The 19505-nt window shown below is 38.9% G+C and overlaps 2 protein-coding genes across 3 annotated transcripts; both read left to right on the top strand.

The window, feature by feature from the left end:
- Positions 1-349: 349 nt before the first annotated feature.
- Positions 350-4828, top strand: LOC102700746. 2 transcript variants are annotated; one of them, XM_006662615.3, is made up of 3 exons: positions 350-518; positions 715-921; positions 2019-4828. In XM_006662615.3, exons 2-3 carry the CDS (start codon positions 810-812, stop codon positions 4529-4531), a joined length of 2625 nt encoding a protein of 874 aa, XP_006662678.2. In that variant the 5' UTR covers positions 350-518; positions 715-809; the 3' UTR covers positions 4532-4828. The 2 variants fall into 2 exon arrangements, with proteins under 2 accessions (XP_006662678.2, XP_040384554.1); XM_040528620.1 differs by having other exon boundaries at positions 443-518; positions 781-921.
- Positions 4829-5131: 303 nt separating this feature from the next.
- Positions 5132-9663, top strand: LOC102700467. The gene is made up of 3 exons (XM_015842671.2): positions 5132-5346; positions 5666-5939; positions 7025-9663. The coding sequence occupies exons 2-3, from the start codon at positions 5828-5830 to the stop codon at positions 9253-9255; spliced, it is 2343 nt and encodes a 780-aa protein (XP_015698157.1). The 5' UTR covers positions 5132-5346; positions 5666-5827; the 3' UTR covers positions 9256-9663.
- The last annotated feature ends 9842 nt before the right edge of the window (positions 9664-19505 follow it).

Below are 19505 nucleotides of genomic sequence, written 5' to 3'. Positions count from 1 at the left end.
TAATATAAAGCGTGCATGAAAACATATATTAACTGACACATTGTTCATCATCAAAACATCTAACCATATTATATACATTAGTACATACACATATATAATCTAAACGAGAAGTATCTCTTTCATGGTCATTATATTAGTGATAGTTACGCTTTATATTATGGAGCGGAGAATACTATTTATCAATCTAGCTTAGCTTAATTGATGTAGGCATATTTTGCAATGTTATAATAATCATACGAGTCACCTGAAAAGACCAAAATGCCCCCTGCCTTTTTCTATTGAATGTAACCAGATCAGTCTCTGTCACGTATCTTTCTTTTCTCTGTGGTCTCTCTCTCCCGTAGGCGGCAGGGACAGCCGGCCGGCGAGCTCCCCCCTCCCCTCCGCGCTCTCCCTTGCGGCGGCGTAGGACGGGCTTCTCCTCCCCTCCGCGCTCTCCCCTGCGGCTGCCCAGGACGGGCTTCTCCTCCCGCCGCCTCCGCTGCGAGCAGTGGCGCTGTCGGCCTCATCCTCACCCGGTGAGCATCCATCCAAATCCTCTTTTTTTTTTCCTATTTTTTTTCATCTCTTAATATCTATCCACGCACTCTACTTTTTTCTCTTCTGCATCATGAACCCTAGATAGCCTCTCATCTGGATCTGGCTTAATTCGCCTTAATAATAACTTAAGGAAGACTAGTCACAAGTTTACTGAACCCCTATGTTCCACAATAGATCCGCCCCTGCAGCAAATCAGAATGATGGATGCCATTTTGCTCAAGTGCATCTCTATTTGACCAGCTGCTCAAGAGTCAAGCGAGACTATTTCCATGGAAGCTCCTAAGCTTCGCTTCGTCAGATGCCCAGGGTGCCTCCAGCTTCTTGTGGAGTATCCATCAATTGCTGTCTACCAGTGTGGTGGCTGTGGTACTGTTCTTAGAGGTAACTTTCATTTTATCTCCCTTCAGTTTCCTCGCTAGATATACTAGTCATCAACCCATGCACATGCTCGGGCTATACTGATCTAGGAGTATATACTTTTCTATGCTATCAACCAATATATTTCATTCCTCGCAAATTTGATTATTTAATGGAAGATATGGGCTCTCCTTTTTCTTTCCTGATGAGCTAATACTTCATGCATTGCTTTGATCACAGAACATGGAGGAGCATATGCTTCATAATAGTACATGAATTTTCTTAGGTTGCACACCAATCTACAATCTCTTTGAGTATGCTGAACTTTGAAAAAGAAAATCCGCAGTCCACATGGTTTGTTTATGTTTGAATGCAGCATCTTTTGTTTTTGAAAAAAAATAATTCCAAATTTACACTACCATTATACTTTTAGTTATTGTATGAAGTCTTATCTCCAAATTGAAACTGCATACAGTACCGGTTCACTACTTGATTGACAAAACATTTATTTACTTCTTTAAATGGAAGATTAATAAATTAATTTCACATACTTTCCATTGGATTACAAATTCAGCAGCAAATTTTAGTTAGAAATAATTCTGCAAATACAGATTGCTAAGGTATTTGATTCCTGTAACATACCTGGCAGTATGCTAAAAATTAGCTTCAAGCATGTACGTTTTGTTGTCCAATCATGTTAACTTGGTTGAGCAGAGCAGTTGTTTTGTTTTCATCTAGATACGTACATAGCAAGATATAACACGCTGTAGATACGTTTTTGTTCCACAGTTCTAATCGCGTACGTACTTACACTTACTCATAGTGAGCTGTAGCTAGCATGAATTTTTCTTTTAATATAAGCCTTAAGCTGTACAACACACCAAATTGAGGAGATTGATTCTATACTTAGTATATACCTGTTAAATAGATTGGATGGTTACGGTTTTCTCTTTTTCTTGATTAATGTGGAATTTCGATGGATTTTAGCTTAACGTGACAATGTGTAGCCTTTTATCCATCTAGGATTAATGTGGGAACTTCTAGAAGGGCCTATAAGTAGTATATGAAATATTTCTGTTTCTCGTGTACAATTTTGATAACTACTGGTATCTATTGTGCAGCAAAAAATCGAGTTGCGCCAGTAGTGAATACTACTGTAGAATCTGGCGTACACAATGAATTCTCAAATAGCTCAACAGGGAATCCTCAGAACAACAAATTGATCTGTATAGATGGGCAGACAATTTTACCATCCTCCAATGCACAACCTGGTGTGGTGAAGGAGAAGATTACCTTTGCTAGCGAGGAAAGTACTGTATTGTCTAGCAACAGTATCGACTCCAGTGAGCATGTTAACATTGATTGTCCCTTAGTTGATGGGGATGCCAGCAATCCTGATATGAGGACGGAAAGCATAAATGATGAAGATAAAGGAACTGTGTCTAATTCGGGTCCTGAATCAATGAAGGCAGAGAATGTTGGAACTGATGGAAATGTCAATAGTGAAAAAAGTTCCTTCATGGATGATCAGAGCATCATCAATGAAGTTGCTACCGCCCAAAGCATAGTCCACATGGCCGGAGGTGGTTCTAATAGTAATTTAAGAGAAGCACAGAGCTTAGCTGGGGAGAAGTGTACTCTTAGCAATAATAGTGTGAACTCCCAAGAGATAGTTGCAAGTTGCCGACCTGATGATGAAATTGAGTGTAAATCAAATAACGTATCTGCTGGTGCAAAAGACAGATTTCAGCCATATGAAGGTTTGCATGTAGAATCACATGAAGATCTGATTGAAGAATTGGTGAGGTCTCTTTCACTCAGTGATGATGAAGACAACTTTGTGGATATAGAAGAAAATAGTGAACTTAATGATGCTTTACGTTCTCAAATGGGCAGCTGCAGATTTTCATCAGGGAGCAAAATGAATGATGCCCCTCGAACTGATCCTCATGGCCAGTTGATTGAGGAATTAGAGATGTCTTTTAGTGATTCTGAAGAACCAGTAGACCAAAATGTTATGATCCAACACAATGACATTGTAGAAAAGGTTATTTTGGATGAGGATGCTAAAGAAAATCACAATTTGGAAGAGGATGGTAAAGAAAACAACATTTTGGATGAAGATGGTAAAGAAAATCACATTTTTGATAAGGATGGTAAGGATAACTGCATTTTGGAAAAGGATGGCAAAGAAAATCACATTTTGGATGAGGATGATAAATATAACTGCATTTTGGAAGAGGATGGCAAAGAAAATCACATTTTGGATGCAGGTGGTTCTAATTCATATGAAGAAAGAGTACTGCCAATGGATGATGGGGATATCAAATCTGGACAAAGTTTCCAACAAAATGAACTGGCAACTGTTAACACAGAAGAAAAGGAGGAGGAACATCTGGAAGAAACCAATGTGCTCAACCATGCTGAGGCAGACAGTGGAACTGGTGCTGTTCTTTCCAGTTTGTCAGATGATAAGTTTTATGCTAGTGCCATACTGCCACCTAGCTGCAATAAGAGAAAAGAAGAAAAATCTAACATATATAGAGGTAGAGAACTACGCCAAGGATTGTCACTGGATTCTGAAGACTTCCGGTCAATCCAAAAATTTATCGAGTCTCAAATGGATGGGACCTCAAGTTCTCTTTCGAGTGGCTCTCCGAATCATGGGGACCTGGAACGTAATACATCAAACAGATTCAGGAAAATTGATCGATTTGAGCGACTAAAGAAGATGGATGATCTAAGAGATCAGTTAAATAGGCTTTCTAGCCAGAAAGGAGGAAATAGGTACAAGAACAAAGGCCTTGGGCACCTTCAGCAGCAGAATAGCTACAAATACATTGAACTACATCCTTGTGGTTATGATGCTGATTCTATCCTTGATTCTGATATTATTGATTCCTACTATGATCATGGAAATCTACCAAGGTACCCACCACCAGATGCTTTCTCACCAACTCATTCACACTATCATTGTGGACATGGGCAACCCCATATCCCATATAACTGCAGTGCATGGGAGTTCAATTCATATTATCAGCCATCATATGCGGGAAGCACAATTCTTGAACATGAGTCACTTAGTTTGAGCTACAAAGAGCAGAAACGAGCTGTGAGGAAAAGCATTTTGCGTTCTTTGTCTGGTGCTTCCCCATTTACCATCTGCAATGGCTGTTTCAATTTGGTTCAAGTTCCATCAGACATCTATGTATCGAAAAAGAAGATTGCTAAGTTCCAGTGCGGTCGGTGCTCCAAGGCCCTTGTATTATCATTTCCTGCTACACATAGTGAAGATACAAAGCTCAGTAAGGAAGTTAATCAAAAGCCACTCCACAATACAGTTGATGGGATAGAGGGAGCTAATTCTTTTTCTGCTGAACTGCGTGGGGATCCTATGAGGATAATTGAAAAGTATGGAGCTTCATCTTCAAGAAGCTTTTCTAGTAGAGCTAGACCAGACTTTGATGCCTCAACAAGTGGGAAAAAGGCGTCAGATTCGGCACTTCACCGGCTCATGGGGTATGATTCAGCGAGCCAATTGTTACGTCACAGCAGAGTGTTTGACGATGGATACGACAGTTTTGAATCCATGGTACCAGTTTCTAACAGAGTATTCAGAAGAAAGAATTTGTGATATATTTCTGTAGCCTTTTGATTCCTGCCATGGATAGGAAGGGCCAGCAATTTTGGAGTTTGGAGGATAATACAAAGTTGTGATTATGTAGAAAGAATGACACTTTGCCTGCAAGTTATTATTATTTTGTCTTTCAGAAGATTTTGTGCTTTCAAGTCTGGAGTTTTGTCATTCTTTGATTGAGGTATATAGTAATTTGTTATTCTTGCTGTAAAGCTGTGTATGTTTGGTGGGATAAGATTGTAACAGTTACTTGTGCCATATGTTTGTTAATACATACTATTTCTTTGCTCTGTATACATTTTGCACTGACCAAATCGAGCGGCACAATCAGTGCCTCTGATCTTTTGTCTGTTTTGTGTGAGTACGTTGGACAACTCAACAAGGCAACAGCTCTGAATGCAAGCGTAACCATCATTTGGCTGGTGTAACAGGTGAGGTGCAAGCCTGCTGCTAGTCTTGGATCTCTTCTTCTCTTTCTATCAGGCAACTAGTCCCAATCAATCTGCAGTTCAGACTTCTCTTTCTCCGTGTATCTCCTGCCATCCACAAAAGAAGAAAATAACAAGGAGCAGAATTGATTTGGTCCCTCTCCATGCTGGCTGATTGCTCCTCGTTTCTCCTACCTTTTGGTGTGGCCATTTTATAAGCTTCTCTTCCTCGTGCCCCTCGGCCGACAAAAATGCACTTCTTTTACTCTGTTATCTCAAGTTCGTCGTGTTGAACTGTTGGTTCTTGCTCCTTTGGGGCTCAGGACAGGTGGCAAAGATGTTTGATTCTTGAGAAACCAGCTCCGGAAGATCTGCACAAGAAAGGTGCGACTTTTACTTCTTTCTCATATCTGGTTTCAATTCCATTGCCCCGAACTAGTATCTCCTTTAGTTTTCGAACTGCTGCATGAACTTGACCAATCCATGTATCCTCTCTCTTGCATTGGATGGCTGATGTTCTTAGGTTCATTTGCCAGCCATTTTTGATTACTCTCAACCTAATCTAGCTTCTGTGGACTAATTGACCCCCGAAATAATTGTTTTCTATATATTTTCTAGACCATGATACTGGTGCTGTGTTATTTATTATGCCATTTAATTCTAACATTTTTAATCCTAAGAATTTCCCTGCTTGCTTCTGTAGATTACTGAGCCTAACACGTGAGGAACACTTAATGGAGTTCCTACAATCCATGCATTCCAGCACCTTACCAAGGAATGGATCAGTAGCTCAAAAGATGGATGCTATTTTGTCAAGTGCATCTAGTTTCTATATTTGACCAGTTGCTCAAAAAGTACCATTTCCATGGAAGCTCCTAAGATCCGTTTCGTCAGATGCCCAGGATGCCTCCAGCTTCTTGTAGAGTATCCATCCATTGCTGTCTACCACTGTGGTGGTTGCGGTACTGTTCTTAGAGGTAACAATCATTTAATCTTCCTTCAGTTTCCTCGTTAGATATACTACTCATCAACCAGTAGACCGCACGGGCTACAATTATTTTTTTTATGTGCCAAAATTTTAAATTAGTTTCATACATGGTGGGTTTTTTCTTTGTATAGTTTGGTGGCTCTGCATATACGCATGGATAACTGAGTATTACACCTTAACTCATGACATTATATATCCCATGACCTCTATTATTTTTTTCACCAAAATCAAGTTAGATTTGAGGGAGTTAATTAGGTAGCTCAATTATTGCATTTGTATGGGAGAGTACTATACAACACATGAACCTTTTAATTTAGTTAACATCACTATTTTAATTTTTTTAGAGAAATTAAGAATATCATTAATATTTATCTTAACATATATTCATGATGAGACAAAAAATAGTTTCAGTATTTTCTCTTTTTCACCATACAAACATGCTTGCTTATGTGCCACATCCATGCATATTTGTGCATCGCCATGTAGGACCGCAGCACAAACTTTTTTCTGAACTTTGCCGTAGTGTATGTTGATAATTAGTAGTTATTGAATTAAGGAACTTCATGCATCTTATTTGCCCATGAAGAACTGTCAGTTTTAAGTGACATGTAAAGTGAGCTATGACTGTAGCTTGGATGCCGTTTTTCTCATAGCTTGCAATAATAGCGAGCTGTCTGGTCTCATGTCGTGTTCAGCATCTAGTACTGTCTTTCTCTCGTACTAACCGATCGGGTCCGGTTGTACCAATCTGATTCAGATATATCTTGCATGCAACCAGCAGGCCAGCAATCATACGAATCCTGATCAAAGTAATTCTGAAGTAAATTTGTATGTATTCAGTCTGGGCTATAGGCTACAACTACTACATATAAGCAAAGAATTAGACAGTCAAGATCTTTGCTTTTATCCGATTAACATGAGATTTTCTAGAATTTTTGATTGATGTGGGAATTTCTAGCTATTTTATCTCTTAGGATTAATGTAGTGGCTTTTTAGGAGAGCCTCCAATTAATACATATAAAGATTTCTGTTTCTCGTGTACAATTTTGATAATTATTGGTATCTACTGTGCAGCAAAAAATCGAGTTGCATCAACAGTGAATGCTAATACAGAATCTGGTGAACACAATGGATTTTCAAATAATTCAACAGGAGACATTCAGAGTGAAAAATTGATTTGTACAAATGAGCAGGAAATTTTACCATCCTCCAATTCACAACCTGGTGCGCTGCAGAAGAAGATTGCCTTCTCAAGAGAGGAAAGAATTACGTCCGCTAGCAATATTATCGACTCAAGTGAGCATATTAACATCGAGTCTTCCTTAGTTGATTGGGATTCTGGCAATTCTGATATTAGAATTGAAGACATAAATGATGAAGATAAAGGCTGTTTATTTGATTCAAGTCTTGACTCAATGAAGAAAGTAGAGAATGTCGAAAATGATGGAAATATCAATAGTGAAAAAGGTTCCATTACGGATGATGGGAGCATCAACAAGGAAATTGCTACCACCCGAAGCATGGTGTACTTGGACGGAGCTGGTTCTAACAGCACTTTTACAAGAGAACTAGAGAGCTTAGCTGAGGATAACTGCACTATTAACAATAATGTGACCTCCCAAGAGGTAGTTGCAAGTAACCGACCTGATGAAGAAACTGACTCTGAAGACATATTCCATCCGTATGAAGGTTTTCATATTGAATCACATGAAGATCTAATTGAAGAATTGGTGAGGTCTCTTTCAATCAGCGATGACGAAGATGAATTTGTAGCTATAGCAGAAAATAGTGAACTTTATGATGATCTATGTTCGCAAATGGGTAGCTGCAGATTTTCATGGGGGAACAAAATGAATGACGCCCCTCGATCAGATCCTCATGGCCGGTTGATTGAAGAATTAGAGATGTCTTTTGGTGACGCTGAAGAACCACTAGACCAAGACATTATGGTCTCACACGGAGATATTTTTGAAATGGTTACTTTGGGTGGGGATGGTAAACAAAATCACATTTTGGATGAGGATGGTAAACAAAAGCACATTTTGGATGCAAGTGAAGCTAATTCATATGAAGAAAGAGTATTGACATGGGATGATGAGCATCTCAAATCTGGACAAAGTTTCAAACAAAGTGAGCTGGCATCTGTTGATACAGAAGAAATGGAAGAGGGGCATCCAGAAGAAACCAACATGGTCAACCATGCTGAAGCTAATAGTGGAACTTTTGCTACTATTTCAAGTTTGTCAAATAATCAATTTTGTGCCATGCTACCGCCTAACTGCAATAAGAGAAAAGAAGAAAAATCTAACACATATAGAGGTAGAGTACTCTGTCAAAAATTATCACTTGATTATGAGGATCTTTGGTCAATCCAAAATTTTATCGAGTCTCAAATGGATGGGACCTCAAGTTCTCTTTCAAGGGGCTCACCGAGTCATGGGATCCTGGAACATAATCTATCAGACAAATTCAACAGAATTGATCAACTTGAGCGTCTGAAAAAGATGGATGACCTAAGAGATCAGTTAAATTGGCTTTCTAGCCAGAAAGGGTTGGGAAACATGTACAATGATGAACATTCTTGTGGTTATGATGCTGATTCTATCCCCGGTTCTGATCATATTGATTCCTATTATGATCACGAAAATCCACCAAGGTACCTATCACCAGATCCTTATTTACCATCTCATTCGCACTGCGATATTGGACATAGGCAACCACCTATCCCCTATAGTTGTAGTGCACATGAGTTCAATTCATATTATCAATCCTCATATGCGGGAAGCACAGTTCTTGAGCAGGAGTCACTTAGTTCGAGCTATGAAGAGCAGAAATGTGCAGTGATGAAACACATTTTGCGTTCTCTGTCTGGTGCTTCCCCATTTACAATCTGCAATGGCTGTTTCAGTTTGGTTCAAGTGCCATCAGATATCTATGTATTGAAAAGGAAGTCTGGTAAGTTCCAGTGCGGTCGGTGCTCCAAGGCCCTTGTGCTATCATTTCCTGATACACATAGTGAAGATACAATGCTCAGTAAGGAAGAAGATCAAAAACCAAACAAGCCTGTCCACAACAGGGTTGTTGGGATGGAGAATGCAGATTCGATTTCTGCTGAATGCTCAAGAGGAGACCCTGTGAGCATAAGCGAAGAATGTGGAGCTTCATTCTCAAGAAACTTCTCTGGGAGAACTAGACCAGCTGTTGATGACTCAAGAAGTAGAAAAAAGGTATCAGATTCGGCACTTCACCGGCTCATGGGATATGATTCAGTAAGCAAGTTGTTAACGATACAACAGAGTGTTTGATGATGGACACGACAGTTTTTGAATTCATGGTGCTAGTTTCCAACAGAGTATCCAGAAGAAAAAAAAAATCCGTGGCCTTTTGATCACTACCAGGCATAACAGGAAGGACCTTCTTCTTGCTTAATGAAAATCTGGCCGCCCTGGCTTGGGGTCGGCCCAGCTATAACAGGAAGGACCACCAGTTTTGGAGTTTGGAGAATACAAAGTTATGACTATGAACAAAGAATGGACATATTTGCATGAATATTATTATGTTTGTCTTTCAGAAGACTTTGGACCATTAATTCTGAAGCTCGTTAGCCATTCTTTAGTTAAGGTATCGTAATCTTTTATTCTCGTCATAAAGCTGTGTACATTTGGTAGGACAAGATTGTAACCGTTATTCGTGCTAGATGTTTGTTTACTCCATATATATTTGCACACAACGGGGTCATCTTTTCGCTTTTAAATGAAAAACCAAACGATATATTTACAAATAAAAAAATTACGAATAAACTTTTATATACATATTTATATCGATAAAAATCAAGAGTGAAAATAAGCTATGAAAAAAAGTCTTAAAATCAACTCTAAATTTAAGTACAAGTAAAAGCTAAAAGATAATGGTGAACAGATATAGCGGCACAATCAGTGGCTCTGATCTGGTGTCTGTTTTGTTTGAGTAAGCTGGACAACGCAACAAGCCAACAACTCTTCATGTAATCATCATTTATTCATTTGTTATGTGGAATGGACAATATAATGTCGTTTGTCTTTCGTGAGACTGTCAGATGCATCTGCTCGTCACTCGCCATTGTAATGGGCATGATGCTATATGGTGGACCAGGTTCTACACTACAAGATTCTTTTAATCTTATTTAGAATTGTTAAATTATAAGATTATTTTAATCTTGTTTAGAATTATTAATAAATTAATATACATATTTAGATTTATTAGTAAAAAATGTTATAGTGTGAAACGGAAGGAGCATGTGACGGTGTAGCTGTGCAGGGTCAGGATGTCAACATGCTAAAAGCCTACATCGAAGCATAGGAAAGCATTCTTAATGGTTTCCAACGGCACTTCAGCAAGCCCATGCAGTAGCACACGAAAAGGGAATAAGTTCACTTTTGACTCTCTCAAATATATGTCTAATCTAATTCACATTTCTTGACCATAAAATCAAATATCTTGACTCTCCGAACTACATAAACTGGTGCAAAATAACTCTCTCGGTAGTTTTGAAGGTGGTTTTTGCTAATGTGGCTCGTTTAACTGGTCAATTGGTTGAGTTAACACGTGGGGGTCCATGTGTCATCATCTTTTCTTCCATTTTTCCTCGAACCTCTATCTCCTTCATCTTCTCCCTCCGACCCCTTCTCCCCTGGCTCGTCTTCTCCATAGCGCTACCGGTGGCAGGACGACGAGGGAAAGCGGCGACGGGTTGGTGACGGTAGAGGGGTGGCGCCCCGTAAGACCTAGGAACACTTCCTCTCCCCACCATTGCAATGGTTCAGATTAATATAATATGATCAACTCATTCAAAGCTTTTTTTAATTACTGGGTGACTAAAGATTCTCTGTTCTTAGATACTTCAAAATAATTATCTATCTTTGCCATTTCTTTCTATTTGTATCCCTGGGTGCATTAGGGGAGGCCACATATATGTGGATACAGTCCAAATTAGTATGACACATAGTCGTGGTATTTATATCCAAATTATTCAGGCTTAGTGCGCAAGGTGGGTATTTAGCTAAGATATTTTATTTCCCCCAGTAATGTGGGAATATCTAGAATTTTTTATTAATATATGAATTTCTAGCTATTTGTAAGTTTTAAGATTAAGGTGGGTGTTTCTAGAAGAGCATCCAATATATATTTTTTTACTTCTTAAAAAATACAAAATACGGATATTTCTGTTTTGGTACGCTCGGCTCATTACGTAAATTTTGAGCCAAGTTAGCCTGCTGATGTGTGGTGACGGCGACAACGTTAGCCCACCAGCAGCACGCGAGGCCACAGCCCACGACGGCGCGCGTGGCCTAGCAAGGTGTGAGGCAACCAAGGTGCACGGGCGTCCGGCCCATGGCGTGTGAGAAGGCACCGGGGGAGTGCGACCTAACCAAGCAGCGACTATAATTGATTTTCTCCTTGGAGAATTCGATCAGCAAGAGAGCAAACTAAGAACACATTCAATTAATCATGATATTAATTAGGCAGCAGCTCCACTTGGCAAAACTACGTGTGCATATCATGATCATAATCATTGGAAGCTTCAATCTGATTGGCACAACTAGTTAGACAAGATATATTACACTCACCCTTAGGTATAAGCGATTACTATAATTTACTAACTATCTAATATTATCGCCTGCTAGTCATTAAAACCTTTTCAGTGAAAAAACACATATATACTGTGCTCACACACCACTCTCACGGACTCACCTAGAAGTACGCCATATAGAACACACTCCAAAGAGATAGAAACCAGTGTCGTATTGATAGCGTAGCTTACCTACCCACGTAAAAGTACAATAAAATATTTACATAGGTTTACTCTTTATAACTAGCTACATCACCGTTAAACGACCTTGTTAATTGAAGGCCATTCACGGTGGACGGCGTGGAGTAGGGCTGGGCAATCGGTTAGTATATTTTATTCGGTTTGATTTATTCGGTTTTTGAATATTGAAAACCGAATTTACACTGGAAAATTATTAACCGGACCTAAACAACCGAATTATTTGGGTTAGGTTACTTCGGTTATCGGTTAAAAACCAAAATTATTAACAGATCTTTATAAGATTAATCGTTACAGTTTCACCGATAAAATAACAACAATAAGTTCAATACACTATGCATAATAGATCGATAGTTATAGACTTACGGAAGGAGACCAGAAGTGAAGGTTGCATCGCATATTCACACTTGCTTATTAGGTTGAACTGGGCCACAACTTAAAGAATACAGACTAGTGATGTATTAGTTCGGTTAATTTGATTATTTTGGTTTTCTAAAAATAAAAACCGATTAAAAAACCGAAAACCAAACTAATTAATTTTAAAACCGATTTAAAAACCGAAAACCAAAATAACCATATAAATTAGTTATTTCGGTTCGATTTTGGTTATCACGCAAGGTTTTTGGTGAATTTGGGCAGCCCTAGCGTGGAGTATGGACGTCAGAGGTCTTGACCGGCACATCTGGACTAATTAATTGACCAATATTAACAGACGACTGAGACATGCACGTGCACTGTGTCTGCTAGCTTGCTTATGTCAGTGGCATGACGTCACTGGTGTGTAAACCTGTCGATCTGAGTTGGAAAAAAAATGACTTATTGAAAGATAGGACTTATTAGTTGACTCAAAGACTCAACACTAGTTGCTTGCCAGTCTTCTTGGATGTTAATTGTTGATCTACATCTAGATGAATGATGGAGCCAATATACACCCTAACTTTGCTCCCGAAAAAAGAGTAATTTTATAGTCCTTGACATAGTACGAAGTAGTAAGAGGTATCAAATCATAACCATTGATTATGTTTGATTGGGGGCTCTGATTAATGGGTACCTCTCAATATCGGATGTCATATCGGATGTTTAATTAGATATTGGAAGACCATTTTGGTGACTAATTAAAAAACTAATTATATGGGTTGTCAGGAAATCACGAGATGAATTTTTTAAGTCTAATTAATTCGTTATTAGCACATGTGTGTTACTATAGTAGTTATGGCTAATCATGCACTAATTAAAATCAACTAAAAAAATTAGGAACTAACCAGGGTAATTGAATTACATTTTGCATGCTTCTTTTACATCTCATCTCAGTCAATCAACTAATTAAAATCTCACGCACCAAACGGTGTTAGTCAGCAACTTTACTTGATAATTAAGGGCCTGTTTGATACTCTGGACTTTTTTAAGTCCATGTCACATCGAATGCTTAGATGCTAATTAGAAGTATTAAATATAGATCATTAATAAAACCCATCGCATACTCTTGAACTATTTCATGAGACGAATCTATTAAGCCTAATTAGTCCATGATTAGCGAATATGATGCTACAGTAAACATTTGCTAATCATGGATTAATTAGGCTTAAAAAATTGTCTAATAAAATAGCCTTTATTTATGTAATTAGTTTTGTTCTCAGTTTATATTTAATACTTCTAATTAACGTTCAAATATTTAATGTGACAAAGGACTAAAAAATCCCTGGATCCAAGCAGCAACTAAGCTACTTGCAAGTAATGATATGATGGATCTAAGTAAATAACTAGCATGCAAATGCAGGAGCTACTACCGGTGCACCAACAGCACAGACCAGGGCTGCGGCGCCAAAAAGACAGTGCAGCGCAACGACGACGGTGGCGGCGGCGGAGCAGCACGGTACACAGTGGCGTACATCTCGGAGCACACCTGCAAGTCCGTCGAATCGGTCGCGCCGGTCATCCTCGAGACCACCATCGTCCCTACCGCCGGCAGTGCTGCTGAATCTGTATCACCGCCGACCTCGTCTTCGTCGGATATCATCACTACTACATGGAGCAGCACTGGTAGTAGTTGGAGTGGTCAGCACGGCGACTTCTGCCGGCAGTTGATCGCCTCCGGTGATGACTGCTGCTGGGACAATACGTTTACTCCGACGACCGCCACCTCGGCTAATTCTGCTGTGGTCCAGGAGATGGACTTGACCGGCCCGATCAGGTTGCCGGTGCACATGGCAGTGCCGGACGGTAATTGGATGGGCTATTTGGTCCTTAATAATGATCTTATCGACGATATCTTCGACGGAAGCATCAACAATTTGTTCAGTTTCTAGACACATATGACTTGTCACACATCCATCCATGCATCAACTCCCTCTTGTACTACTGTGTGTATTAGATGTTGCTTTAATTTTTTTCCCTCTTTCTTAGAGGAAGATGAGATTATTGTTACTTTCTGACCATGACTAGCATGATAAACTACTAAAGATCATGGAGTGATCTACATGTTTCTGTGATAAACAAATTGGTGGTTTGCGAGTTAAATATTTTTATAAAAATTGACCGGGCGGTTAGACCGTAGTTATATGGGCGGTCAGACCTTTCAGATAACTGTGGTTAGACCACATGTATCTGGGCGGTCAGACCGACAGGTCAGCCCCGAAAGTTTCAGCTTTTGGTTTTCTTTTCGGTTTCAGATTTGTTCTTTGTGAATTCGACTTCTAATTGGTTTCTATACGTATGTGTACTGTTGTTTTGCTAATCATGAGTCAAGTTGGAGATAGCTTGGTCTCGGAATATGGTTTCTTTGTTTGATTCATGTGTAGGTGACTTGATGCCTTGGGAGAGTGTTGCCGGTGATGGATCGGGAGTCAACTTGGAGATAAGTTGACGTCCGGCGGTCGAGATATCATGTGGAATACTTAGGCTAGAGTTCAATGCACGTAGTGGTGAAGATTCCATGTGGCATACGATGGAGATATTGTGTGCGTATGGGATATGGAAGTTGAGTTCGGATAGAGTCCGGATTTGAGAAGATTTGTTGTATTAGAGATAGAGATATGGTTAGTTACGATTAAGGATATGTTTCCCATGAGATTGGGAGTCCTAATTCGTACTAGATACGTGGGCCTTGCATACCCACATCGAGGTTATAAATAGGTACCGAGGGGTATGCCCCCGGAGAGCTTTTTTGTGCCGTTTGAGAGAAAAGTTAGGGTTTCGACTCTATTTTGATATTAGATCGAAAGTTTTGGTTAGGAGTGCTTTCTTATGCACTTTGTAAACACTGGTTGATCAATAAAAGTCGAGAGATTCAATCTACATCTTGAAGCTTTATCGATCGACGTTTTTTCAGGATCTCGACGGTCTAACCGCAGGTAGGCTAGCGGTCTGACCGGCCACTCAACGTCAGTCTGACCGAGGTTATGCAAGCGGTCTGACTGGCCACATAACGACGGTCTGACCGGTGGCATAAACGTAGGCGACCGGAGACCTCGGTAAGGTTTTTGTGAAGGTAATCTTTTATTTCCACGAAAAGATTTGGTTTTTGATCTACCTACCATTCACCCCCCCTTGGTAGTTCCTTTACTCTGTTGCGATCCTACAAAAGTGATTTTAGCCGACGGTATCCAGAAAAGATAGCTAGTGGACTGTAAGAATATGCGCTAGTGATGTTCTGGTCCATGATAAGAGAAAGGGCCACCAGCGATAACAAATTAGCACTGGTGGCCTAGTAATGTGGCAGCACTTGTGGCTAAGATGAAGCGGCACATGTTCCTGTAAGATCATAAGCATGATTAATATTTTCTGATGAACAATTGGCTTGCCATTTGGTTTATAAATTGAATTTGGTTTGAAAACAATTAAGGTGTTGGTGCGAGTGTGTGTAACTAATGTGAGTCAGGTTGCGATATCTGTGCTCAGAAACGGTTGGTTTATCTCTAGTTGTGCAGGTGACTTGAAGTCAATATCGGTCAATGGCGGTGGGATCGTGACTAGGCTCAGGGAGGAGCTGAGGTCCGGACGATCGAGGATGCCAGGTGACGATATTGAATACGAGTTGGCACATGGTGGAGCAACACCGTGTGGGATGGAATCGTAACGGGCTTCACATGTTGTATGTGTAAGCGCCGGAAAAATCGGGAAGTAAATCGGATCAAAACTGGATGAGAAAAGAAAAGGAATTTGCTACAGGTTCGGACACCGTAGCAGCGTCGTTACTGTAGCGCGCGGCACTGTAGCAACCGGATCGGATTACTGTAGCGGACCCGGATTACTGTAGCGCGGCGGGTACTGTAGCAGTCGGACTACTGTAGCACGCCTGATTTTGGCATGTTGGATTTAATTAGGAAAACTAAGAGATGAGCCATATTAGTATAAGGAGTCCTACTCCTATTTGGTGATAGACTTTTCGATATAAATAGAGACCGAGGGGTATGCCCCCGGTGTGCTTTTGTGAGACTTAGTTGTTGATTCTAGATCGACGATTTTGATAGGAGTGCTGTTGGTGCACTTTGTAAATACCAGTTGATGCAATAAAGTCAAGATCATTCAATCTACGTTTTCGACTTTCATCTACTGGTGATTTTTTGGATTCCGACGATCCGATCGACGTCATAGGAGTGGCGCGATTCGATGATCTGCTCGACGGCACATGAGCGGCACGATCAAGGTAGCGGCGACACAGGAGCGACGTGATTAAGGTAGCAAATCTTCGTCAATTTCTTCGACAGAGGTAATCCTTTATTCCGCGAAAGATTTTTGGGTTTTGTTTTTCCCTACCATTCACCCCCCCTCTGGTAGGTTTGTTTGATCTTGTTCGATCCTACAGTTCCTAGTGCTTCCGTCTTCGCTAGCGGGTAAGTATGGTGGTCCATCGGTGAAGATGAACTGTCTGCCTATATAACCCACTCCCTCGGTCGTTTTGCCTCACTACATGGATGAGGGTACTCGTTTGACCCAAAGGCAGCGGCCTAGGTACCGGGAGAGGCGCAAGTGGTCTGTGTGGCCACGTAATCGGCCCTAGTGGCCGATGCGGTAGCAGGACATGCCTCAGTTTAGAGCAGGGGTGGATATTAGAGATATAGATACATACGGTTAGAGATAACAGAGTTCAATAGAAACTCTAGAGATAAAGATAAAATCTTAGAGAGATATGATAGAGTATTTATCTTGTACTCTAAGTTTCTATCTCCTATATACCCTATAAATATACTCAGAGGGTCAGTGCAATATACAACAGATCATATATTTCTTTCCTCTTCAATATTTTTCACATGGTCCTCTCTACCCTAAAATATACTTTTATCTTTGGGATTCAAATTTATCCCAACATAAATACTTAGATTATAAAAACTGTTATTTTCACTTACTTTTGAACCCTACCGCTAGCCATCTATATTACATGAACTCCCTAGGCCCTGTTCGGCAGCCAGCTTAGATATCTAAGAGCCCTCGTTTTTCACGCGTACGCTTCCCGAACTGCTAAACGGTATATTTTTTGCGAAAATTTTCTATATGAAAGTTGTTTTAAAGAATCATATTAATCTATTTTATATTTTTTTAATAATTAATAATTAATTAATTATGTATTAATCTATTACTACGTTTTCCGCGCCGGATAACTTACCCTCTTCCCTCTCAGCCGAACACAGCCCTAGTCCTCAACTATAATGAAAGGTGTTTTTTAATTCTTGGATTATAATTCTTAATCTCTTAAAAACACTTTCAACTGTATCCATTTCAAAATAAGATCATTTTTTGCTCATACTTGTGTTCTTGAAAAAAAATTATTTATGAGCAATTATTGCATTAGAGTTTATAAAAGTAAAAAATAAATAGATTAAAAATAGATAAAATAGAAGATAATTATACTGAGATTTAGGTAAAGTAGATAGCTTTTTATCGTGGACACATCGACCAAAACAAAAGCAGGGCTGCCTTTATATGCTTGTCAACTCACGGTACGACGGTCGCTCTCGCACACGAGTAGCACGATTTGTGTCCATGACGTCACAACCGCTGACGTCACCTAGCTGTCGTTCGCAGCTTCTTGTCACCGCAGAAATAACTTTCAGCTGACCCCTGGAATTTAATCTGAACAAGCGCGCTTTAATCTGCGATTAATACACTAGCCGTACGTACGTGTCAATTTCATCGGTTGGCCCCATGTACTGATTTGAGTATATACGCGTGTGGACTCATATGTTTTTTAAGCTGGTTCAACATTGGCACTGCATGATCTACGCATGTACACATGCACAAGTATATATATTGCTAGCATACAAGTAGGTAGGGAACTTAAAAATAAATTAAAGGTTTCTTCAGATCACAGGAATTTTACAGGAATTTCAGAGAAAATAGTTCAATTTCTCCAAAATTCCTCTAAACCGAAGATGCCCTAAAAGAGTAAGACTAAGCTATTGTATTAACTACTTTTTAAAATTTATATAATAATTTTATATAATTTTAAAGGAGGTGATGGACTTAGGCCTAGGGCCGTTCATACATACCACGTATGACTACCTATATATATATATATGTACTCAATCAATCTACAACTGAAAGGTATCGTTGCATATGACCCGCAGTTGAATAAACTCTATTGACAACATGTTCTCCTTCTATGACCCATGGAAGAAATGCACATAGAGTATTTAGGTGTGTGTAATTATATGTTTAATTTTTGTTAGCTTAATTTGCTTCCTTGTTTAGGGTTTAGGGAGTAATATACTTCCATAATTGCATGTTGACAAATAGTTACTTCATACTTTTAGTACATAATAAAAGCTATATTTAAACTAAGTGAATTGCATTAAGTTAATACATTATTTATCGTTATATCACGGCTTTGCATAAGTAGAATGCATACATCTAAATAGATTATTCATGCTTTCGGTCATCTTCAATGAACCGTACTTACCAACGTTCGTTTTGCACCAAATGCAACCATTCATGAGGTATAGATGCATAATATGAATGGGCTTCTATAACTCTGTAGAGAAAACTACATACACACATGTTTTAGAGATACTAAGAAGCCTATAATTAAGGATTTTTTTAATGTACCATCCAATGATTATTCAATGTGAGCCGTCCATTGCTATGGATTTAATAAATTTAATTTTATTATACTACACCGCTAATATGTGTAGTAAAAATTCCATAGGATAAAATTGAAACTAAAATATATAACTCTATAATAAAGTTGTGTGTCATATATCATTTTAAAATAGATAAATTGATAAATATATCTTACCATAGTTTAAAATAAAATATTTAATATACTTATAAAAATACATAGTTAGATATAAATTTTACTATTGTCCATAATTAAAGGTAGTTATCAACACAATCTACTTAGCTTTCTTTCTAAATAGCATAAAAGTTATTGTGAGATCATTTTCCGTAGAACTTAGATTAAGTTGAACTAATACAAATAGATGTCGGCTGTCCAATGAATCTTTAATAATAGCCCTAACCACATTTAATATAATAACATGAGCAATTTTACCATCGTACTATATTATACTTTTTAGTATAAAATTTAGTTCTTCTAGTTGTTTTATATCTCGAGGTACTAAAATTTTAATATCTAGAGGGCCAGAAGTACTTAAAGATGGTAAACTGTCCTAATAACATTGTGTAATTTTAAGAAAAAGTATCTCTAGTTATCAAAATTTACGCTCAAAATTTTAATTTCAGTAAAGTAGCTCATTCACTAAATTTTATGCTAGAAGATACAGTACCTGTTCATTATCAAGAATGGTAAAATTG

Source organism: Oryza brachyantha, chromosome 11 (genome assembly GCF_000231095.2).
Source record: "Oryza brachyantha chromosome 11, ObraRS2, whole genome shotgun sequence".
In the NCBI taxonomy this organism is placed as follows: domain Eukaryota; kingdom Viridiplantae; phylum Streptophyta; class Magnoliopsida; order Poales; family Poaceae; genus Oryza; species Oryza brachyantha.
The sequence above is the reverse complement of the archived record's forward strand: the minus strand, read 5'-3'. Positions and strand labels throughout refer to the sequence as shown.

Bases quoted from the DNA above. Each gene is read 5' to 3' on its own strand.
- LOC102700746 (XM_006662615.3), top strand. From the start codon at position 810: ATGGAAGCTCCTAAGCTTCGCTTCGTCAGATGCCCAGGGTGCCTCCAG. The intron at 922-2,018 runs GTAACTTTCATT...TCTATTGTGCAG, and splicing joins CTGTGGTACTGTTCTTAGAG to CAAAAAATCGAGTTGCGCCA.
- LOC102700467 (XM_015842671.2), top strand. From the start codon at position 5,828: ATGGAAGCTCCTAAGATCCGTTTCGTCAGATGCCCAGGATGCCTCCAG. The intron at 5,940-7,024 runs GTAACAATCATT...TCTACTGTGCAG, and splicing joins TTGCGGTACTGTTCTTAGAG to CAAAAAATCGAGTTGCATCA.